The following is a 17,420-nucleotide window of genomic DNA, read 5'->3' on the forward strand; positions in this document are numbered from 1 at the left end:
CCTTCCCTCCCTTCCCTTCCCTTCCCTTCCCTTCCCTTCCCTTCCCTTCCCTTCCCTTCCCGCACCTTCCCTTCCCTTCCCGCACCTTCCCGCACCTTCCCTTCCCTTCCCTTCCCGCACCTTCCCTTCCCGCACCTTCCCTTCCCGCACCTTCCCGCACCTTCCCTTCCCGCACCTTCCCTTCCCTTCCCTTCCCTTCCCTTCCCTTCCCTTCCCTTCCCTTCCCTTCCCTTCCCTTCCCTTCCCGCACCTTCCCTTCCCGCACCTTCCCTTCCCTTCCCTTCCCTTCCCGCACCTTCCCGCACCTTCCCTTCCCTTCCCGCACCTTCCCTTCCCGCACCTTCCCTTCCCTTCCCTTCCCGCACCTTCCCTTCCCGCACCTTCCCTTCCCGCACCTTCCCGCACCTTCCCGCACCTTCCCGCACCTTCCCGCACCTTCCCTTCCCTTCCCGCACCTTCCCTTCCCTTCCCTTCCCTTCCCTTCCCTTCCCGCACCTTCCCGCACCTTCCCTTCCCTTCCCTTCCCTTCCCTTCCCTTCCCTTCCCTTCCCTTCCCTTCCCTTCCCTTCCCTTCCCTTCCCTTCCCTTCCCTTCCCTTCCCTTCCCGCACCTTCCCTTCCCGCACCTTCCCTTCCCTTCCCTTCCCGCACCTTCCCTTCCCTTCCCTTCCCTTCCCTTCCCTTCCCTTCCCTTCCCTTCCCTTCCCTTCCCTTCCCTTCCCTTCCCTTCCCTTCCCTTCCCTTCCCGCACCTTCCCTTCCCTTCCCGCACCTTCCCTTCCCTTCCCGCACCTTCCCTTCCCGCACCTTCCCTTCCCGCACCTTCCCTTCCCTTCCCGCACCTTCCCTTCCCTTCCCGCACCTTCCCTTCCCGCACCTTCCCTTCCCTTCCCGCACCTTCCCTTCCCTTCCCTTCCCTTCCCTTCCCTTCCCGCACCTTCCCTTCCCTTCCCGCACCTTCCCTTCCCTTCCCGCACCTTCCCGCACCTTCCCGCACCTTCCCGCACCTTCCCGCACCTTCCCTTCCCGCACCTTCCTCCCGCACCTTCCCGCACCTTCCCGCACCTTCCCTTCCCTTCCCTTCCCTTCCCTTCCCTTCCCGCACCTTCCCTTCCCGCACCTTCCCTTCCCGCACCTTCCCTTCCCTTCCCGCACCTTCCCTTCCCTTCCTTCCCTTCCCTTCCCTTCCCTTCCCTTCCCTTCCCTTCCCTTCCCTTCCCTTCCCTTCCCTTCCCGCACCTCCCCGCACCTCCCCTTCCCTTCCCTTCCCTTCCCTTCCCTTCCCGCACCTTCCCTTCCCTTCCCTTCCCGCACCTTCCCTTCCCGCACCTTCCCTTCCCGCACCTTCCCGCACCTTCCCTTCCCTTCCCGCACCTTCCCTTCCCGCACCTTCCCGCACCTTCCCGCACCTTCCCTTCCCTTCCCGCACCTTCCCTTCCCTTCCCTTCCCTTCCCGCACCTTCCCTTCCCTTCCCTTCCCTTCCCTTCCCTTCCCTTCCCTTCCCTTCCCTTCCCTTCCCTTCCCTTCCCTTCCCTTCCCTTCCCTTCCCTTCCCGCACCTTCCCTTCCCTTCCCTTCCCGAACCTTCCCTTCCCGAACCTTCCCTTCCCTTCCCTTCCCTTCCCTTCCCGCACCTTCCCTTCCCTTCCCTTCCCTTCCCTTCCCTTCCCTTCCCTTCCCTTCCCTTCCCTTCCCTTCCCTTCCCTTCCCGCACCTTCCCTTCCCGCACCTTCCCTTCCCGCACCTTCCCTTCCCGCACCTTCCCGCACCTTCCCTTCCCTTCCCGCACCTTCCCTTCCCGCACCTTCCCTTCCCTTCCCGCACCTTCCCTTCCCTTCCCTTCCCGCACCTTCCCGCACCTTCCCTTCCCTTCCCGCACCTTCCCGCACCTTCCCGCACCTTCCCGCACCTTCCCGCACCTTCCCGCACCTTCCCGCACCTTCCCTTCCCGCACCTTCCCGCACCTTCCCGCACCTTCCCTTCCCGCACCTTCCCTTCCCGCACCTTCCCTTCCCGCACCTTCCCGCACCTTCCCTTCCCTTCCCTTCCCGCACCTTCCCTTCCTGCACCTTCCCGCACCTTCCCTTCCCGCACCTACCCTTCTCGCACTTTCCCTTCCCTTCCCGCACCTTCACCCACCTTCCCGCCCATTCCCGCCCCTTCCCGCACCTTCCCGCACCTTCCCGCACCTTCCCGCACCTTCCCGCACCTTCCCTTCCCGCACCTTCCCGCACCTTCCCTTCCCGCACCTTCCCTTCCCGCACCTTCCCTTCCCGCACCTTCCCGCACCTTCCCGCACCTTCCCGCACCTTCCCTTCCCTTCCCGCACCTTCCCTTCCCTTCCCGCACCTTCCCTTCCCGCACCTTCCCTTCCCGCACCTTCCCTTCCCGCACCTTCCCTTCCCGCACCTTCCCTTCCCTTCCTGCACCTTCCCTTCCCTTCCCGCACCTTCCCGCACCTTCCCGCACCTTCCCGCACCTTGTCGCACCTTCCCTTCCCGCACCTTCCCGCACCTTCCCGCACCTTCCCTTCCCGCACCTTCCCTTCGCTGCAATCAGTGCTTCCACACTATTTTCTTGTCTCCTGCTCCACACCTGGCAATTCTCACATGGGGAGAAGGCCTCAGCCCGTTTCCCTGCGAATGGGTTTTGCAGCTTCCTGGACTGCTCCTTGTAGGGTAGAAAAAAGCAGAGTGAGAGTGTAGAATCTGTAGCCTTTCAGCCCACGATTTCAGGAGGAAATGGGCTGTGAGGTGGAGCTCTGGTGTTTTGGGGGCTGCAATTCCTCTCTGAACTGAGCCGTGCCTGTATCAGTTCCCCTCTTGGTTTTATCTCCAAAGGAAACTCACCAAAGTCCTGAACTGCTACGTGGGGAATGCTGAGGACTCCAGCAAGACAGAGCTGCTCTTTGCAGCCCTGAAAGCCCTGAAATACCTGTTTAGATTCATCGTACAGTCGCGGGTATTGTACCTGAGGTGGGTTCAGCCCTTCCCTCCCTGGGCCTCCTCTGGGAAACCCACTGGAGTTTCTTCAAGTAAATATCACTAAAGGGGATATTCTTCACCAAATCCTCTATCACTGACTGATTAAGAGGATCTTTCTGCCTTTTGTCTGTGGCTGGAACAAATTAGTTGAGCAAAAATTAAAATACCAGATTAGAAAAGAGAAAAAAACCTTTTAGACACCCCTAGCATGCAGCAAGCAGGTTATGGATGAGCTGAAAAAGAACCAAATATTTGTTTTTATGAAGCAAATAATGGAATTTCTTCCTCATTTTCAGAAACTTTAAGAAACAAATTCACAGACACTTAAATTATTCTCCAGTTGGGGTAAAATCAATGACAGTGGTTTAATTGCAGTTTCTAAACGTCTTTCCAGAGATACACAGTGAGGGTTTGAAACCCTTTATTCTGGATTATTTCTGGCCATTCTGGATTATTTTCCTGTTTAATGCTGGGAACTCAAGCAGAATTTGCTGCAGTAGCAGCCTAAAAAATGCAATTTTCCCCCTACAACAGATTCCAGCAGGAAATGACTGCAAAATCTCCAATTCCATTTTTACCCCCATGTCTTTGTAGAGGGAGATGCCATTAAGATGTTGTTCCACAGGATGAAATCCTGTTTCAGCTGCTGGATTTCTGTGTGTAACTGGCCCTGTTCTTTGCAGTGTTTATGGGAAAAGTGAGGATGGGAATGAATTCAATGATGCAATTCGCCAGCTGTTCCTCTCCTTCAACATCCTCATGGATCGGCCCCTGGAGGAGGCTGTCAAGATCAAGGTGAGCAGGATTTCCAGGGAAAAGTAAAAATCTTTAATTAGATCAACTGGTGCAGTTGGGAAGGGGCTGGGCCAGAAAAAAAGAATGAGAGAATTACCCATTAATCCCTCTTCCTCCTCCACCTTTCCCACTGTGCACTGCACATCTGGGGTGGCTGGAGGCTCTGCAGATGCATAAATTTGATTTTAAACCAGTTCTCTGCAGTTGTCCCCATATTTGCTTTTGACAAAAACGCTGTTTCCTACGTGCATTTCATGTCCTTAGTTTCTTTCTTCTTTCAGGGGGCAGCTTTGAAGTATTTGCCAAGCATCATCAATGATGTCAAACTGGTATTTGACCCCGTTGAGCTCAGGTAACGGTGTTAAGTTTGTTTGTCCTCTAAATCCAGCTCATCTGGTGGGAAGAATTTTGGAAACTTGGCTAAAAAAAAGCCACTCTCGTTAATGGTGCATGGACTCGAGGAAGTGCTTGTAGAGCTTGAAAGGTAGTCAGTGGAGTTCAGAGCATTCTGTGCATCCCAATTTTTCATTCTGGGAGTGTCCGAGGCCAGGTGAGACAGGTGACCTGGGATAGTGGGAGGTGTCCCTGTCCATGGTGGAGCTGGGTGATTTTATGCTCCCTTCCTATCCAAACCATTTTAGGACTCTGGGATCCTTACAGGCACCTTGAGATTTTACTGAAAAGCGAAATCTGAGGGCAGTGAAGTGTTGAAATCTTGCACAAGTTTCCACCGGTTCTTGGTGAATGCTTCTTAAAGTGTGGCTAAGGCAGAGCCTTAGCTGGGAAACCAAAAGCTGTGTTTATCCAGGAAATTCTCAGCCCTGTGGGTTCCTGGTTTTGGTGCTCAGAGCTTTGACCAGAGCTGCCCAGCCCCATCTCCATGTCCTGACACAAGTGATTTGCTGGGAAGCAGCAGACAGGCAGCAAATGTCCATGGAATTTAATTTTACGGGAATCTCAGGTTGGAGTGAGTCATCACTCCTGATGAAGGGGTCATCTGGAAGGAGGATGTGCCTTAGCAGCTGTGGTTGTTCCAAGTTCCACCTGTGGGTTGCTGGGTCGGTTCAAAATGAGTCTTTCCAAACTCCTGCTTTCCCTGGGTGTAACAGCCAGTGTGATTATCCTGCCTGGCACTGGAGGGACAGAGCAGTGCCTGTTTAGAGGGTTTGTGATACACCTGCTGTGTCCTGGAATAAAAGCTTAATTTCAAGAGGTTTAAGCCTGCAGTTCTTGAACACTTCTCAGTTTTACTTCCAAGTCCTGTGCTGAGTTTCTTGAAAATAACTCAGGGCTCTGTAGTAATTTGCCTGTTGGATGGAATTCCCAGGGAAGCTGTGGCTGCTCCTGCATCCCTGGAAGTGGCCATGGCCAGGTTGGAGCACCCTGGGCCAGTGGGGAGGGGTCTCTGCCCATGGCAGGGGGTGGAGTTGATGAGCTTTAAGTCCCTTCCAAGCCAGCCCATTCTGGGATCCTGTGATTCCGTGTCTGGCCCAGGTGCAGGGCAGTGTCCGTGTGGGATGGATGGGCTGATGCTGGGTGGGAATGCTGACCCTCTGCTTCCTCTGGGCTGCCCACAGTGTCCTCTTCAGCAAGTTCATCCAGAGCATCCCTGACAACCAGCTGGTCCGGCAGAAGCTGAACTGCCTGACCAAGATCGTGGAGAGTGACCTGTTCAAGCAGGCTGGTGAGTGATGAGAAGGCTTTGGGTTCTGCCAGGGGCCACACGCCCTTCAAAACGAGTTCCCCTGCCAGTCAACAGGGGCAATCCATCATTAAATCCAACTCTAGAAACATTCCGGTCATCAGGGCAATCCACCATTAATCCAGCTCTAGAAGCATTCCAGTCATTGGGGCAATCCACCATTAAATCCAGCTCTAAAAACATTCCAGTTATCAGGGCAATCCACCATTAAATCCAGTTCTAGAAACATTCCTTGCCATGGAAGACCTGGAGGAGTTTTTTGCTGTTCAGTCATTCTACAGTGCCCAAGATGTGGGATCCTGAACCAGGGTGGGGATTTAGAGGGACAGAGAAGCTGAGTGTGCTGTTTGATGGAATTTGCAGAATTTATAAACGAGAGGGTGGGGTTAGATGGGATACTGGGGAGGAATTCCTCCCTCTGAGGGTGGGGAGGGGCTGGGATGGAATTCCCAGAGCAGCTGTGGCTGCCCCTGGATGCCTGGGAGTGCCCAAGGCCAGGCTGGAGCAGCCTGGGACAGTGGGAGGTGTCCCTGCCCATGGCAGGGGTGGAGATGAGATGATCTTTTCCGTCCCTCCCAACCCAGCCCATTCTGGGATTCCATGATTCATGTGACTCTATCCAGTCCGTTTTGTTGTAACTCCAGTGGCTTTAGGCAAGTCCTGGTGTCCCGGATGGGATCAGGAGCAGGACACTCCTGTCAGGAGCCCATGTCCAGGGCATGCTGAGGCTCTGCTCTGTCCCTGTGTCCCTTTGCAGAGTGCAGAGATGCCCTCCTGCCCCTGCTCATAGATCAACTCAGTGGGCAGCTGGATGACAACTCCAGCAAGCCTGACCACGAGGCCAGCTCCCAGCTCCTGAGCAATGTCCTGGAGGTCCTGGACCGCAAAGATGTGGTGAGCATGAACTCTCAGGAGTGCTAGCTCAGCTCAGTTCTTCTTTTGAGAAGTTACAGTAAAGAAACATCCTCAACTTATGCCTTAATGAGTCAGAATTGTGATATTTATAGAAATTGTGATGCCTTGCTGTGCAGTTCTTTGTAGTGGTTTTGCCTGAAAAGGAGCCAGGAAAGGCTGAATTAGTTGTTATCACTTCTAGATGCATTTACTTCCCTTTCTAGGGACCAAAATGTCATCCCAGCTGCTTTGGTGGCTTGTTCAGTAATTTGGAGCAAGTCAAAGCAGTATTATATGGTATAAAAACGAGGAGCTCGCTCGTTCTCTCTGCTGTGGAATAGGGACAACAATCACTGTTCAGCCAGAAAAATTCACTTCCCACTCTGGCCGTGGGAATTGTTCAGAGTGGCTGTGAGCAGATTATTTGAACTGTTCAGAAAAAACAAATGAAAGCCCCAGGATGAGCTGATGAAGCTGGGACAGATCCATTGAGTGAATTCTCTGCCAAGTGAATCCCAGAGTGTTTGAATCGATAACTTGTGCACTTAAATCTCCTTTTTCTGCTTCCCCTGATGACAATGAGGCATTGCCAGGGCAGTCCTCCCACGCAGGGAGCTGTCCCTGGCAGGCTGTGTCCGAGGAACGAGCACTGATGTCCCTTGCTGGCTGTCCCCAGGGTACCACTGCTCTGCACACCCAGCTGATGATGGAGCGGCTGCTGCGCCGGGTCAACCGCACGGTGATCGGGATGAGCCGCCAGTCCCCGCACATCGTGAGAGCCGCCCCCCCCCCCCCCCCCCCCTCCCCCCGCCTTCCCCCGCTTCCCCAGCACCTTTACCAAGTGGAGTTCATTCTCCTGGAAGCTTTTCCCTCCCTCCCCAGTACATTTAACAGCAGGGTTCATTCCCCTGGGAGCCTTTCCCTGCCTCCCCTCTGACTCCAGCCCCCTTTAACAGTGGGTTTCACTCCCCTGGGAGCCTTTCCCTGTCTTCCCTCCCTCCCCAGCACCTTTAACAGTGGGGTTCATTCTCCTGGAAGCCCCTCCCTTCTTCCCCAGCACATTTAACAGCAGGGTTCACTCCCCTGGGTGCCTTTCCCTGTCTCCCCCCCTTCCCAGCATTCCCTAACTTGGGGGTTCATTCCCCTTGGAGTTCTCAGTGGCCTGATGAACTCATCTCTCCTTTCCCTGCGGGGCTTTTGTGCCTGTAGCTCCTGTTTTTCTGAGGATTAGGGTTCAGGTTATCCTACTCCACTTTGAGCTGAGTCACTGGGGGTGATTTCATTTCCTTTGGGCCCCTATGCACAGAATTTTGTGTCAGGGCAGTGCCTGGCACAGGATCTTCGCTGTGTTTTGTTACCTGGGCTCAAGAGGATGAAATGCTGAGGGGTGAGACCCCCTCAGGGGCATTTCTGACCCCTGTGTAGCAGCTGAGGGGGTACAGGCAGCTGGGGTGCTGTAATTCACCCTGGATTTTGTGTACAGAGGGATGGGAAAGCCAGGAGCTGGGGATTTACCTGATTTTTGCTAAGTCTGGGGTCACTTTAATGCACCACCCATGAGAATTGCAGCTGGCCCTGCTAAATCTGAGAATCAGAGAGTCAGCTTGGAAAAAGACTTCAAGATCTGATGGGGTGGATCAATATCAAAATAAAATTCTATGTTTGGAGGATGTGTTTCTTTTGTAGTCCATGGGGAGAAAGAAAGCAATACCCAGATTTCAAGCTTGAATTTTAGGAATTCTTGACAGGTTTAGAGGACCAAACAGTCTGAAGTTGAAGTCGGGACATAGATAAGGAGGATTCTGATCAGTGGTGTTTGATTAAGTCACACTGAGGTGCCACACTTAGGAGTTACAGCGCTTAACCTAGGAAAATAACCCAGCATTTTGTGTTTTTCCCATTCCAGGGGATTTTCGTGGCCTGCATGACAGCCATCCTGAGGCAGATGGATGATTTCCATTACAGCCATTACATCAACACTTTCAAAACCAGGCAGGACATCATCGTAAGTCAGCCTGGCTGGGGAATGAGCTCAGCCCACCCAGCATCAGCACACTCTGCTCTGCGGGGCCGTTTCTGTGCCAAGGCTGGGGTGATCAAGCCCGCAGCAGTGCCACAATTTTGGGGAATTTATTTGTGTCACCCTTGCTGAGCATCAGGGGGACTCAGTATTTGCAGCATTGAGGAAAAACATTTTTAATGGGTAAAAAATGTTTGATTCCAGTCAGGAAGCAGAAAAGGGAAAAGAAAAGCAATTCCCTGGCTCTCACTTTGTGCCCATTACCTTTATCCAATTCTTTTCCCCTATGAAGTTTAATTAAATGCTTGAATCTTGCTTGAGTGGCAGCAATGCAGAAAAGTTCCCAAAATGTTAAAAATTCACATCCTGAAAAACTTTGGGTATGAAACCAGGTGAAACATGACATTTCTGAAGGGTTTTTCTGCTTAAAATCAGCAGATTTTCCCCCAAACTCCCCCAAATGGCCCAAACTAGTATTTTAGCAAGACACAACACAAGAACTGTTGGAGCTTTTTTTGTCCCTTTATTCCTTATTTTGCAATTGAGGAGTGGCTGTTTATTGAAATACCAGCTGGGGAAGGGCCTGGAGTTGTGTTCTTCCTGTACCAAAACCCACCAGAAGGTTTGGAATTCAGTTTGGGGAGCCAAGGCAATCTGTTTTTTTGCCCTGTGCAGTTGGAATTACGGAATTTCACAGAAAATCACTTTCAAAAATCAGCTGTTGAGCCACCGTGGAGCAACACAGCCATCTACAGGTCACTCATGCTTTGTGTGGGTTTAGGACTGGTTTTAAGTTGCCCAAATGATTTCTTGAGAAGGAAGGAAGGGAAAAAAAACCCAAAATTAGGCATATTCAGGAATTCTAGAATTGTTCATCCAGTGAGAAGATTTTCAGGATGGTTATGGAAAATAACAATTTCTGATCTGATTTTTGTACACCTTTAAATCTACAGGAGCAAACTTTCCTTTGTAGTTGTGTGGTAGTTGTTAATACCAACAGAAAATTCTGTTTTACTGCAATAACTACTTTTATTTTTGTTCTTCATTATTGGGTTTGCTTGTGCTGGTATTTCCAGCCCTGGTTTGGCATCATTCCCTGGCTAGTTTAGCACTTTTAGGAGTTAATTCATATCTTCAAGGTGCCCATGTCGAGTCCAGCCCTTTCCATGAGGCTCTGATTTAATAATGCCAAAAGGATTTTTACTGAGACAGCACCAAGTGCTCCATTTCTCCATCAATATCTTGCCAATTCTTCAGCCCAAACTTTTCAGCTTAACAGATTTTTTTGCTGATGATCATTTCAAGGGGATGGCTCCTCCTGTGACCTTCTTTGTGTCCCTCTCATTTTTGAATATTAATGTACTGCTGTAGAGAATGGAATTGATTTAAGAGCTCAGAGTGGCTTTTGTATCTGCTGAGACCACAAGGAGGAGATCAATATTCCTGATATTCCCTTCTTTTGCTCATCTCTTTTCATTTTCCTTCTTTTTTTTTTCCCTCATTCTGCAATTCAACCTTGTTTTTCCCAAGTTTGAGGTCTTGTTTGGAGGATGTCTGTGCAAAAAGTGTCTTTTCTATGATAATGTAGAATAATTCTAAATCACATCTCTGATGTTACACTGTCCTTAAACTGGACCAGGAAAGATTTAACTGATTAGTCAGTGAAAATACATTGTAATTTCAGGCTTTATAGATCATTCTGTTGCATTGTCACCACTCAGAGATTTGGGCACAAGCAATATTGGTTTTCCTCTCTAATCCAGCTCGTGCACAGGACTCCCTCCAGCACAACTTAATGCAAAACAGCGAAGACAGATTTAATTAAACAGACCAGCATTCTGTGCAATTATTTCTCCTTGTGCAGCTGAATGGATGAGATGTCAGGAATAATTTCATTATTGGGCTGCACCCCCACAGTGAGAGACCCCTCTTAGGCGAGGCAGGGCATCGATTGCCAATCAGCATGGTCGTTAATCAACGCAGTGCCCAAACATTTGCATTTCATGAGGTCACAGCATCATCCCCCTGAAGTTCCACAGACACAGAACTACTGACCTGACGGGCTTTATTTTTCCAACAGGACTTCCTGATGGAAACGTTCATTATGTTCAAGGACCTGATTGGGAAGAACGTGTACGCAGCTGACTGGATGGTCATGAACATGATGCAGAGCAGGTACAGGGTTAAGCCTGGCTTAAGACTGGCTTTGGAGCCTCCCTGGGCCTGATAGGAGGGTGACTCACACCAGGAGCTTTATTTCCTTCATCCACTTCAGGCTGGTTTAAATCAGTTTTCAGCCAGTTTTAGTTGCTGTGTGTTTCCACTGGTGGAACTGGAAATCTCTCTGCTGCCCAGAGAGCCCCGAGCTCTCCTTTACAGCTTCAGCCAGATAAACCATTTTGCTCTTGTTTTGTGATTTTGGGGAAATCACATGGAAAACCTAAAGCCAGAACTGGACAATGCTTAACCACTCTTCCAGAGAGGAAATTTTCCCTGATACCCAACCTGAGCCTCCCCGATGCAGCTTGAGGCTGTTAAACCAGGGAAGAACTTTGCCTGGATGTTGCCTGATTTAGAGGAATTCCTGCCTTTTTTGGGAGCATCTGTTGCTGTCTCCTGAGCTTACACATGGGAACTGTAAACCCAGAGCTGCAATGCCATTTATTTTGTTTACAGAATCACCTTTATTTGATGTTTTTATCTCTTCAGGGTTTTCCTGCGGGCAGTGAACCAATTCACCACTGTCCTCAACCGCTTCTTCCTGGATCAAGCTCATTTTGAGCTCCAGGTAACTGTCCTGTTTTTTCTGGATTTTCTTATGGATCCCAGAGCTGACAGAACACCGAAATCCCATTGTTAGCAGGCTGCAGCTCCTTGTGGTTCCCCTCCTCATGGAGGGAGCTCTGCATTTGGGGATGGGCAGCTTTTTTTGTGCCCATTGCTGCTTTTCCTTTTTGCCATTTTCATCTCCTTTCTCTCGCCCAGCTCTGGAATAACTATTTCCACCTGGCAGTGGCCTTCCTCACTCACGAGTCCCTCCAGCTGGAGACCTTCTCTCAGGCCAAACGCAACAAAATCATCAAGAAGTGAGTTCACCTTTCAGGCCTTTTTTTTTTTTTTGGTGTCTGGAGGCTCCGTTTGGGCTGTTCTAGGCAGCTCCAGGGTGGGAGGAGCTGCTGTGGAAATGCTGATAAAGGCAAGGTGATAAAGAGCTGACCAGGCCAAGATAACAGGGCTGTAAATTATGGCTGCTTTAAGTTTGGCCAGGCAGATCTTGAACTGTTTTAGCACCTTCTGTCCACTGGAAGGTCTGTAATGGAAAAGTTGTCATGATGCCCAAAATTCCCCTGTGCAATTCCTCAGCCTTTGTGGAAGGTAGGTCAGAGGAATCCTAAAAGCCCTCAGGCTTTTTAGTCCCCCACCTTTTACTTTTATATTTTTCAGAGCCATTCATAGTCCCAAACCAGCAATTTTTAGTCTCTGAGCAGCTTTTAACCTCTTCATTTCCTTGGAATCAGGTGCCTGGATATCTCTGAGCATCTTGACAGGGACTTTTATTAGGATTTGTCCCCTTTTTTCTGCAGAAGTGGCTTGAAGAAGCCTGATAATGAAATCTTTCTGCATTGCCTTTAGGAAAAAACATCCAAATCCAACCAAAGTGGGGTGGAATTGCAGGGAGCAGCAGGGCTGCAGCTTTCAGGAGATCTGAATTCCCAGGGAATTCAGTCCCCTGTCAGAGCAAGACGTGAACATTTGTGGTTTTGCCGTTCACTTCTTCAAGGATCTTCATTCCAAGAATCATTTCACTGTTTGTGCCTTTCTCACCTCTTCCTTTTAATACTTTTTTCTAGGTATGGGGACATGAGGAAAGAAATTGGCTTCAAAATCAGGGATACGTGGTATAACCTGGGTGAGTTCCAGCTAAAGAATTATCTATTCCAGCTCTCAAACTGGCTTTCAGATCCGTTATTTCCTTATAAAAGCTGCATGTATTTAATGTGGGGAAATGCACTTCTAGTTCAGCCATTTCAGCACACAAAAACCTCTTTTTCCGGTGAATAACTTGGAAAAGCTGATTTTTTTTCCTCACATCAGCTGCTGAGATAATTTCTTAGATTCCCTCTAAAGGATTTTCTGCCATGTAAAGGATGAGTGGGATTTTTTAGAGAGCCTTTTCTTGAGATTTACAATTCAGCTCAATTATTTCCTTGGGCTATTCCTGAATTTTGGAGTTGTAACCTGGTATTTCTTCCTTAAGTAAAATCCACACTCTGAGCAGAATGTTGTGTGAATAAGGTGCTTAAACATCGAGAAATCCAAATCCTGCCACCGGATGTATTTGATTTTAAATTTCTTGCAGGTCCTCACAAAATAAAATTCATCCCAGCAATGGTGGGGCCAATCCTGGAGGTGACCCTGGTCCCAGAGCCTGAGCTGAGGAAAGCGACTATTCCCATTTTTTTTGACATGATGCAGTGTGAGTTCAACTTCAGTGGGAACGGGAACTTCCACAAGGTAAGGGATGCCATATAACCAACATATATATTAATTATATTTATATATTATATCTATATTTATATCTATATTAAATATATAAAAATATAATATATATTATTATATATGTATTATATATAAATATGTCATATATAAAATATATAAATATATCTTATATAAAAAATCTCATATAGGTATTTAATACAATATAATATGAAATATATAGGTATCTTTTTTACAATACGGAAAAAAGACACCATATTTTAATATATAATATTATATATACAGTATTATATATAATGTACTAGTATATTTGTTCTATATTAATATAAAATAATATATATAATATATAAATACACTAAATATATAAAATGTATAAATATCTAATATATGAACATATAAATATAAATATTATATAAATATTTATATATAGAATAAATATATAAATATACAGATACATATGTTTATATTATACATAATATATATAGTAAAATAATACTAAAATATATATAGATATATATTATATATAAAATATAATATTAATATAGAATAGTACATCAATACATGCGTTTGCAATATATACACAATACTGGTATATTCACTACAAATATTCCACATTGTCCATAGGGCAAAAGAAAAATAGAATATTTAAACAAAACAAAACAAAAAAAAATCCCTACCTAAAATTGTGCCAAACCCCTTGGGGAAGTCCCTGGGGTTTGGAGGGTTCAGAACTTCTCAGATCTGTCCTGACTGAGCCTTTCCATGACTTTGATAATCCCTGAATTCTCCTTTCTTCACCCTTCCCTGCATTTGCAGAGGTGTCAGTGCCCACCTCTAAACTGGGAAGCCATTTGAAGACCCACAGAGGGTGTCAAATGTCATTTTAGCTATTTATTTCCCTTTACAATAACAACATAAATCCCCTGTGACTCCACAGAGAATCAAATATTAGGATTCTGTGCTTGCTTAATTACACCAGGCTGGGAGGGGTGCGACAGGGAGGCCTTGCATTTCCTTGCTCCAACCTTGTCATTTTGGGCTTTTTACTCTTGTGCTGGGTCAGGAGCAGCTCAGGCTGTTCTGGTCCCAGCCCCTGCTCCCGAGAGCTGCTCTCTGCTTGATTGGGGGTTTCTATTTTTGCCTTTCCAGTTTGAAAACGAGCTGATCACCAAGCTGGACCAGGAGGTGGAGGGGGGCCGAGGGGATGAGCAGTACAAGGTCCTGCTGGAGAAACTGTGAGTTTTATAAAGCACCTGCAGGCTCTTCTTATATCTTTTTTTTTACCCTTTATTGGGCTGCTTTTCTAATGTAAAGAAGCCCTAACTCATTAATTATTCCAGTGAGCAGGGAGCTGGTGCAGCTGCTGTGATCTTAGTGCTGTGCAGCTGTTCTGGGGCTGATCGCCCAAAAATGAGGGGTTTATTCTGCACTTCTAACTGCCCTAAACTGGAGCTGGAATTCAGAGTCAGCTGCCAAACCGGCGAGGGGTCTACAAGTGGAAGAGCAGGCTCAAAGTTACATCAAAACTGGAGCTTTTAGCAACAAAAACTCAATTTTTTTGACCAACCTGCCCCGCCTGAGCTGGGTATCTCAGGTGTGCGTGTCCAGCACTGAGTGCTCATCCAGGAACAAGTGTTTGGGTAATTCACAGTGAAATCCTCTTTCCCTTGAGTTCCCTCGGGTGTCCCCACAGGCTCCTGGAGCACTGCAGGAAGCACAAGTACCTGTCAGCCCCGGGAGAGGTGTTTGCCCTGCTGGTCAGCAGCCTCCTGGAGAACCTGCTGGACTACCGGACCATCATGCATGACGAGAGCAAGGAGAACCGCATGAGCTGCACTGTCAACGTGCTGGTACAGGCTGGGGACCCCTCCCCTGGGCTGGGGACCCCTCCCCTGGGCTGGGGACCTCTCCAATGGGCTGAGGACCCCTGGGCTTTTCTAGACCCCCTTGGGATTGTTTTTGATCAAGGGGAGGATTTGAATGAATTCCTCCTGCCATTTTTGGTTAATGATGTGCCCAAGTCAGGCTCCAGAGCAATAAGCACAGAAAGATGGAGAGTCCAAAATCTGGAAGCCTGGAGCACGGGCAGAGGAGATGCCTGGCTGATGGTTGGGATCCCTGTTCCCACTTGAGACAAGTGATTTCTCTGATCTGTCCCTTTTTTGGCGGTGCTGGTGCCCCCCAGTATGAAAGGCTGGATCCACCTGAGCTGCCAAAATGACAGCAAATATCCCTGAAATACCTAAAACCACTCTGTCTAGAGATAATTCTGCAGCTCTGTGGTGCTCTACATTGCCAATGTTTGACATTTTCTGTTGTTGGCAGAATTTTTACAAGGAGAAGAAGCGAGAGGACATTTACATCAGGTAGGCTGTGTCCCTCCAAGAGCCTGGAAAAACCTTTTTTCCCCTCGGTGGTCCCTTGGATACAGGAGTCCTTCCCATCGAGGAATTGCTTTTGCCTTGTTCAGGTATCTGTACAAACTCAGGGACCTGCACTCAGACTGTGAGAACTTCACCGAGGCTGCCTACACCCTGCTCCTGCACGCTGAGCTGCTCCAGGTATTCCAGGGTTTGGAGTGAAATGAGGCACAAACAACTCAGAATAATCAAATTGCTTTTTGTTTTCTGTATTTAATGTGACTTTGAATCATGTAGGTACCAGTGGTCATTGAGGGGTGTCAGAGTCATGCAGATTCTGCAGCAAAATATTATATATTTTTAGATATTTATATATATTTATATTTTTAGATATTTATAGAGATTTTTATATATTTTGTATATATTTTATACATATAACTATATTTTATATAAAATATATATGTATATAGTTTTATATATGTATATATATTTTATACATAAAATATATAATTATATATAATTATATATTTACATATAATGAGAAACAGTAATAGACATATAAAATATAATAATTGTAATGAGAAATGACGTACATATAATATATAAGAATTGTATATAGTAAAATATCTAAAATAATATATAAACAAATAATTATTCATTAGAATGAATAATAATAGAAATAATAAATTTATAGAAATAATATTATATATATCATTATAATGAATTAATAGAAATATATTAATAGTTATATTAATACTAATATATTGATATATAATTACAATGAATTACATAAATATATTATAATAAATACTATATAATTAAATAATAATGATAAAAGTAAAGTAATTATTAGCATCAGTTTGTTACATCCTCCTGCAGCAATGAGAGATTTGAGTCACCCACTGTAAGAATTTCTCTGGAAATGTTCCAGTTCTTTCACCTTTGCCTTTTTCCCTGTTCCAGTGGTCAGAGAAGCCCTGTGTCCCCCACTTGCTGCAGAGGGACACCTACTATGTGTACTCCCAGCAGGAGCTCAAGGAGAAACTCTACCAGGAGATCATCTCCTTCTTCGACAGGGGCAAGGTGAGAGTCTCACCCTGTTCCTACAGCAAATCCGCTTTGGTTTGCATTTAGGCTTTCCTTACTGGTGGATTCTTGGCTCAGGGCTTGTGGCAGGGCTTGGTTAAAAGGGTAAAAGCAGATGTGGTTCCACAACAGGCTGGGATTTTGATGGGAATCCCAGCTCTGCCATCAGCAGGGCACGTGTTTGTCTGAAGATATTTAAATAATTAATAAAATTAACTGAATTAAAAAATGGCCAAAGAGTGTCTGGAAAGTGAAGCTATCCAAGGTTCTGGGTAGATTGGAACAGAGCAGGTGTTTTCCTTCCTGCCCCTGGGAGTGGCTCAGGTTTTTGGGATTGCAGGGAGAGAGGCTTCCCTGGCTGCGCTCTCCTGGGAGCTGCTCCTTGGAGAGGGTTCTGCCAGGGCTGAATGGCTTTAAGCTGAAATAAGGGAATTTAGATGGGATCTTGGGAAGGAATTCCTCCCTGTGAGGGGCTGGGATGAAATTCCCAGAGCAGCTGTGGCTGTTCCTGGGTCCCTGGGAGTGTCCAAGGCCAGGCTGGAGCAGCCTGGGACAGTGAGAGGTGTCCTGGCCATGGCAGGGGTGGCTCTGGGCTTACAGGTCCCTTTCCACCCAAATTCCATGATTCCATGATGAGACAAACCCAAGGAGCCCCTGTCCAATATCTCCTGGGCTTCTCTCTCTGCTGTTCAGACCTGTCATTCCTCCTGCCAGTGCCTCGTTTGTCCTGTCAGGATCTCAGTGGAGACCTGGCTTTGTAACTCACTCTCAGATCTCCAAACCACGAGATCTGTATGACTGTAACAATCCCTGCAAAAGGAAAAATGCACAGCAGAATCTGAGGGAAACCTGGCAGAGCATGAAAGGAGTGCCTGAATTAAAATCAGCTGCATTTTTGTTTACCTATCTGCGCTAATGAAGGCTTTTAACTGAGTCTTTCATGTTGCTTGTGCTCTTCCTCCCCTTCCTGCCCGACCTCACCCTCCCTGGAGATGTGGGAAAAAGCCATTCAGCTGAGCAAGGAGTTGGCTGACATGTATGAAAACAAGGTCTTTGACTACGAGGGACTTGGTAATCTCCTGGT

General features: G+C 47.6%; 1 protein-coding gene across 3 annotated transcripts in view; it reads left to right on the plus strand.

Annotated features, from left to right (window-relative positions):
• DOCK5 (dedicator of cytokinesis 5) overlaps positions 1-17,420 on the plus strand; it is a 95,535-nt gene that overhangs the window by 55,959 nt on the left and 22,156 nt on the right. For all 3 annotated transcript variants that reach the window (XM_088068457.1, XM_088068458.1, XM_088068459.1), the window contains exons 22-39: positions 2,839-2,973; positions 3,666-3,777; positions 4,059-4,129; positions 5,355-5,461; positions 6,237-6,373; positions 7,050-7,145; positions 8,280-8,378; positions 10,474-10,568; positions 11,103-11,181; positions 11,379-11,479; positions 12,245-12,303; positions 12,754-12,908; positions 14,040-14,125; positions 14,584-14,740; positions 15,216-15,256; positions 15,361-15,451; positions 16,214-16,333; positions 17,329-17,418. In XM_088068457.1, the coding sequence (XP_087924583.1) occupies positions 2,839-2,973; positions 3,666-3,777; positions 4,059-4,129; positions 5,355-5,461; positions 6,237-6,373; positions 7,050-7,145; positions 8,280-8,378; positions 10,474-10,568; positions 11,103-11,181; positions 11,379-11,479; positions 12,245-12,303; positions 12,754-12,908; positions 14,040-14,125; positions 14,584-14,740; positions 15,216-15,256; positions 15,361-15,451; positions 16,214-16,333; positions 17,329-17,418 (1,831 nt within the window). The remainder of the gene's footprint in view (positions 1-2,838; positions 2,974-3,665; positions 3,778-4,058; positions 4,130-5,354; positions 5,462-6,236; positions 6,374-7,049; positions 7,146-8,279; positions 8,379-10,473; positions 10,569-11,102; positions 11,182-11,378; positions 11,480-12,244; positions 12,304-12,753; positions 12,909-14,039; positions 14,126-14,583; positions 14,741-15,215; positions 15,257-15,360; positions 15,452-16,213; positions 16,334-17,328; positions 17,419-17,420) is intronic.

This window comes from Pseudopodoces humilis, chromosome 30 (genome assembly GCF_049639895.1).
Source record: "Pseudopodoces humilis isolate 2021_Gansu_Grassland_sample_001 chromosome 30, ASM4963989v1, whole genome shotgun sequence".
Taxonomy (NCBI): domain Eukaryota; kingdom Metazoa; phylum Chordata; class Aves; order Passeriformes; family Paridae; genus Pseudopodoces; species Pseudopodoces humilis.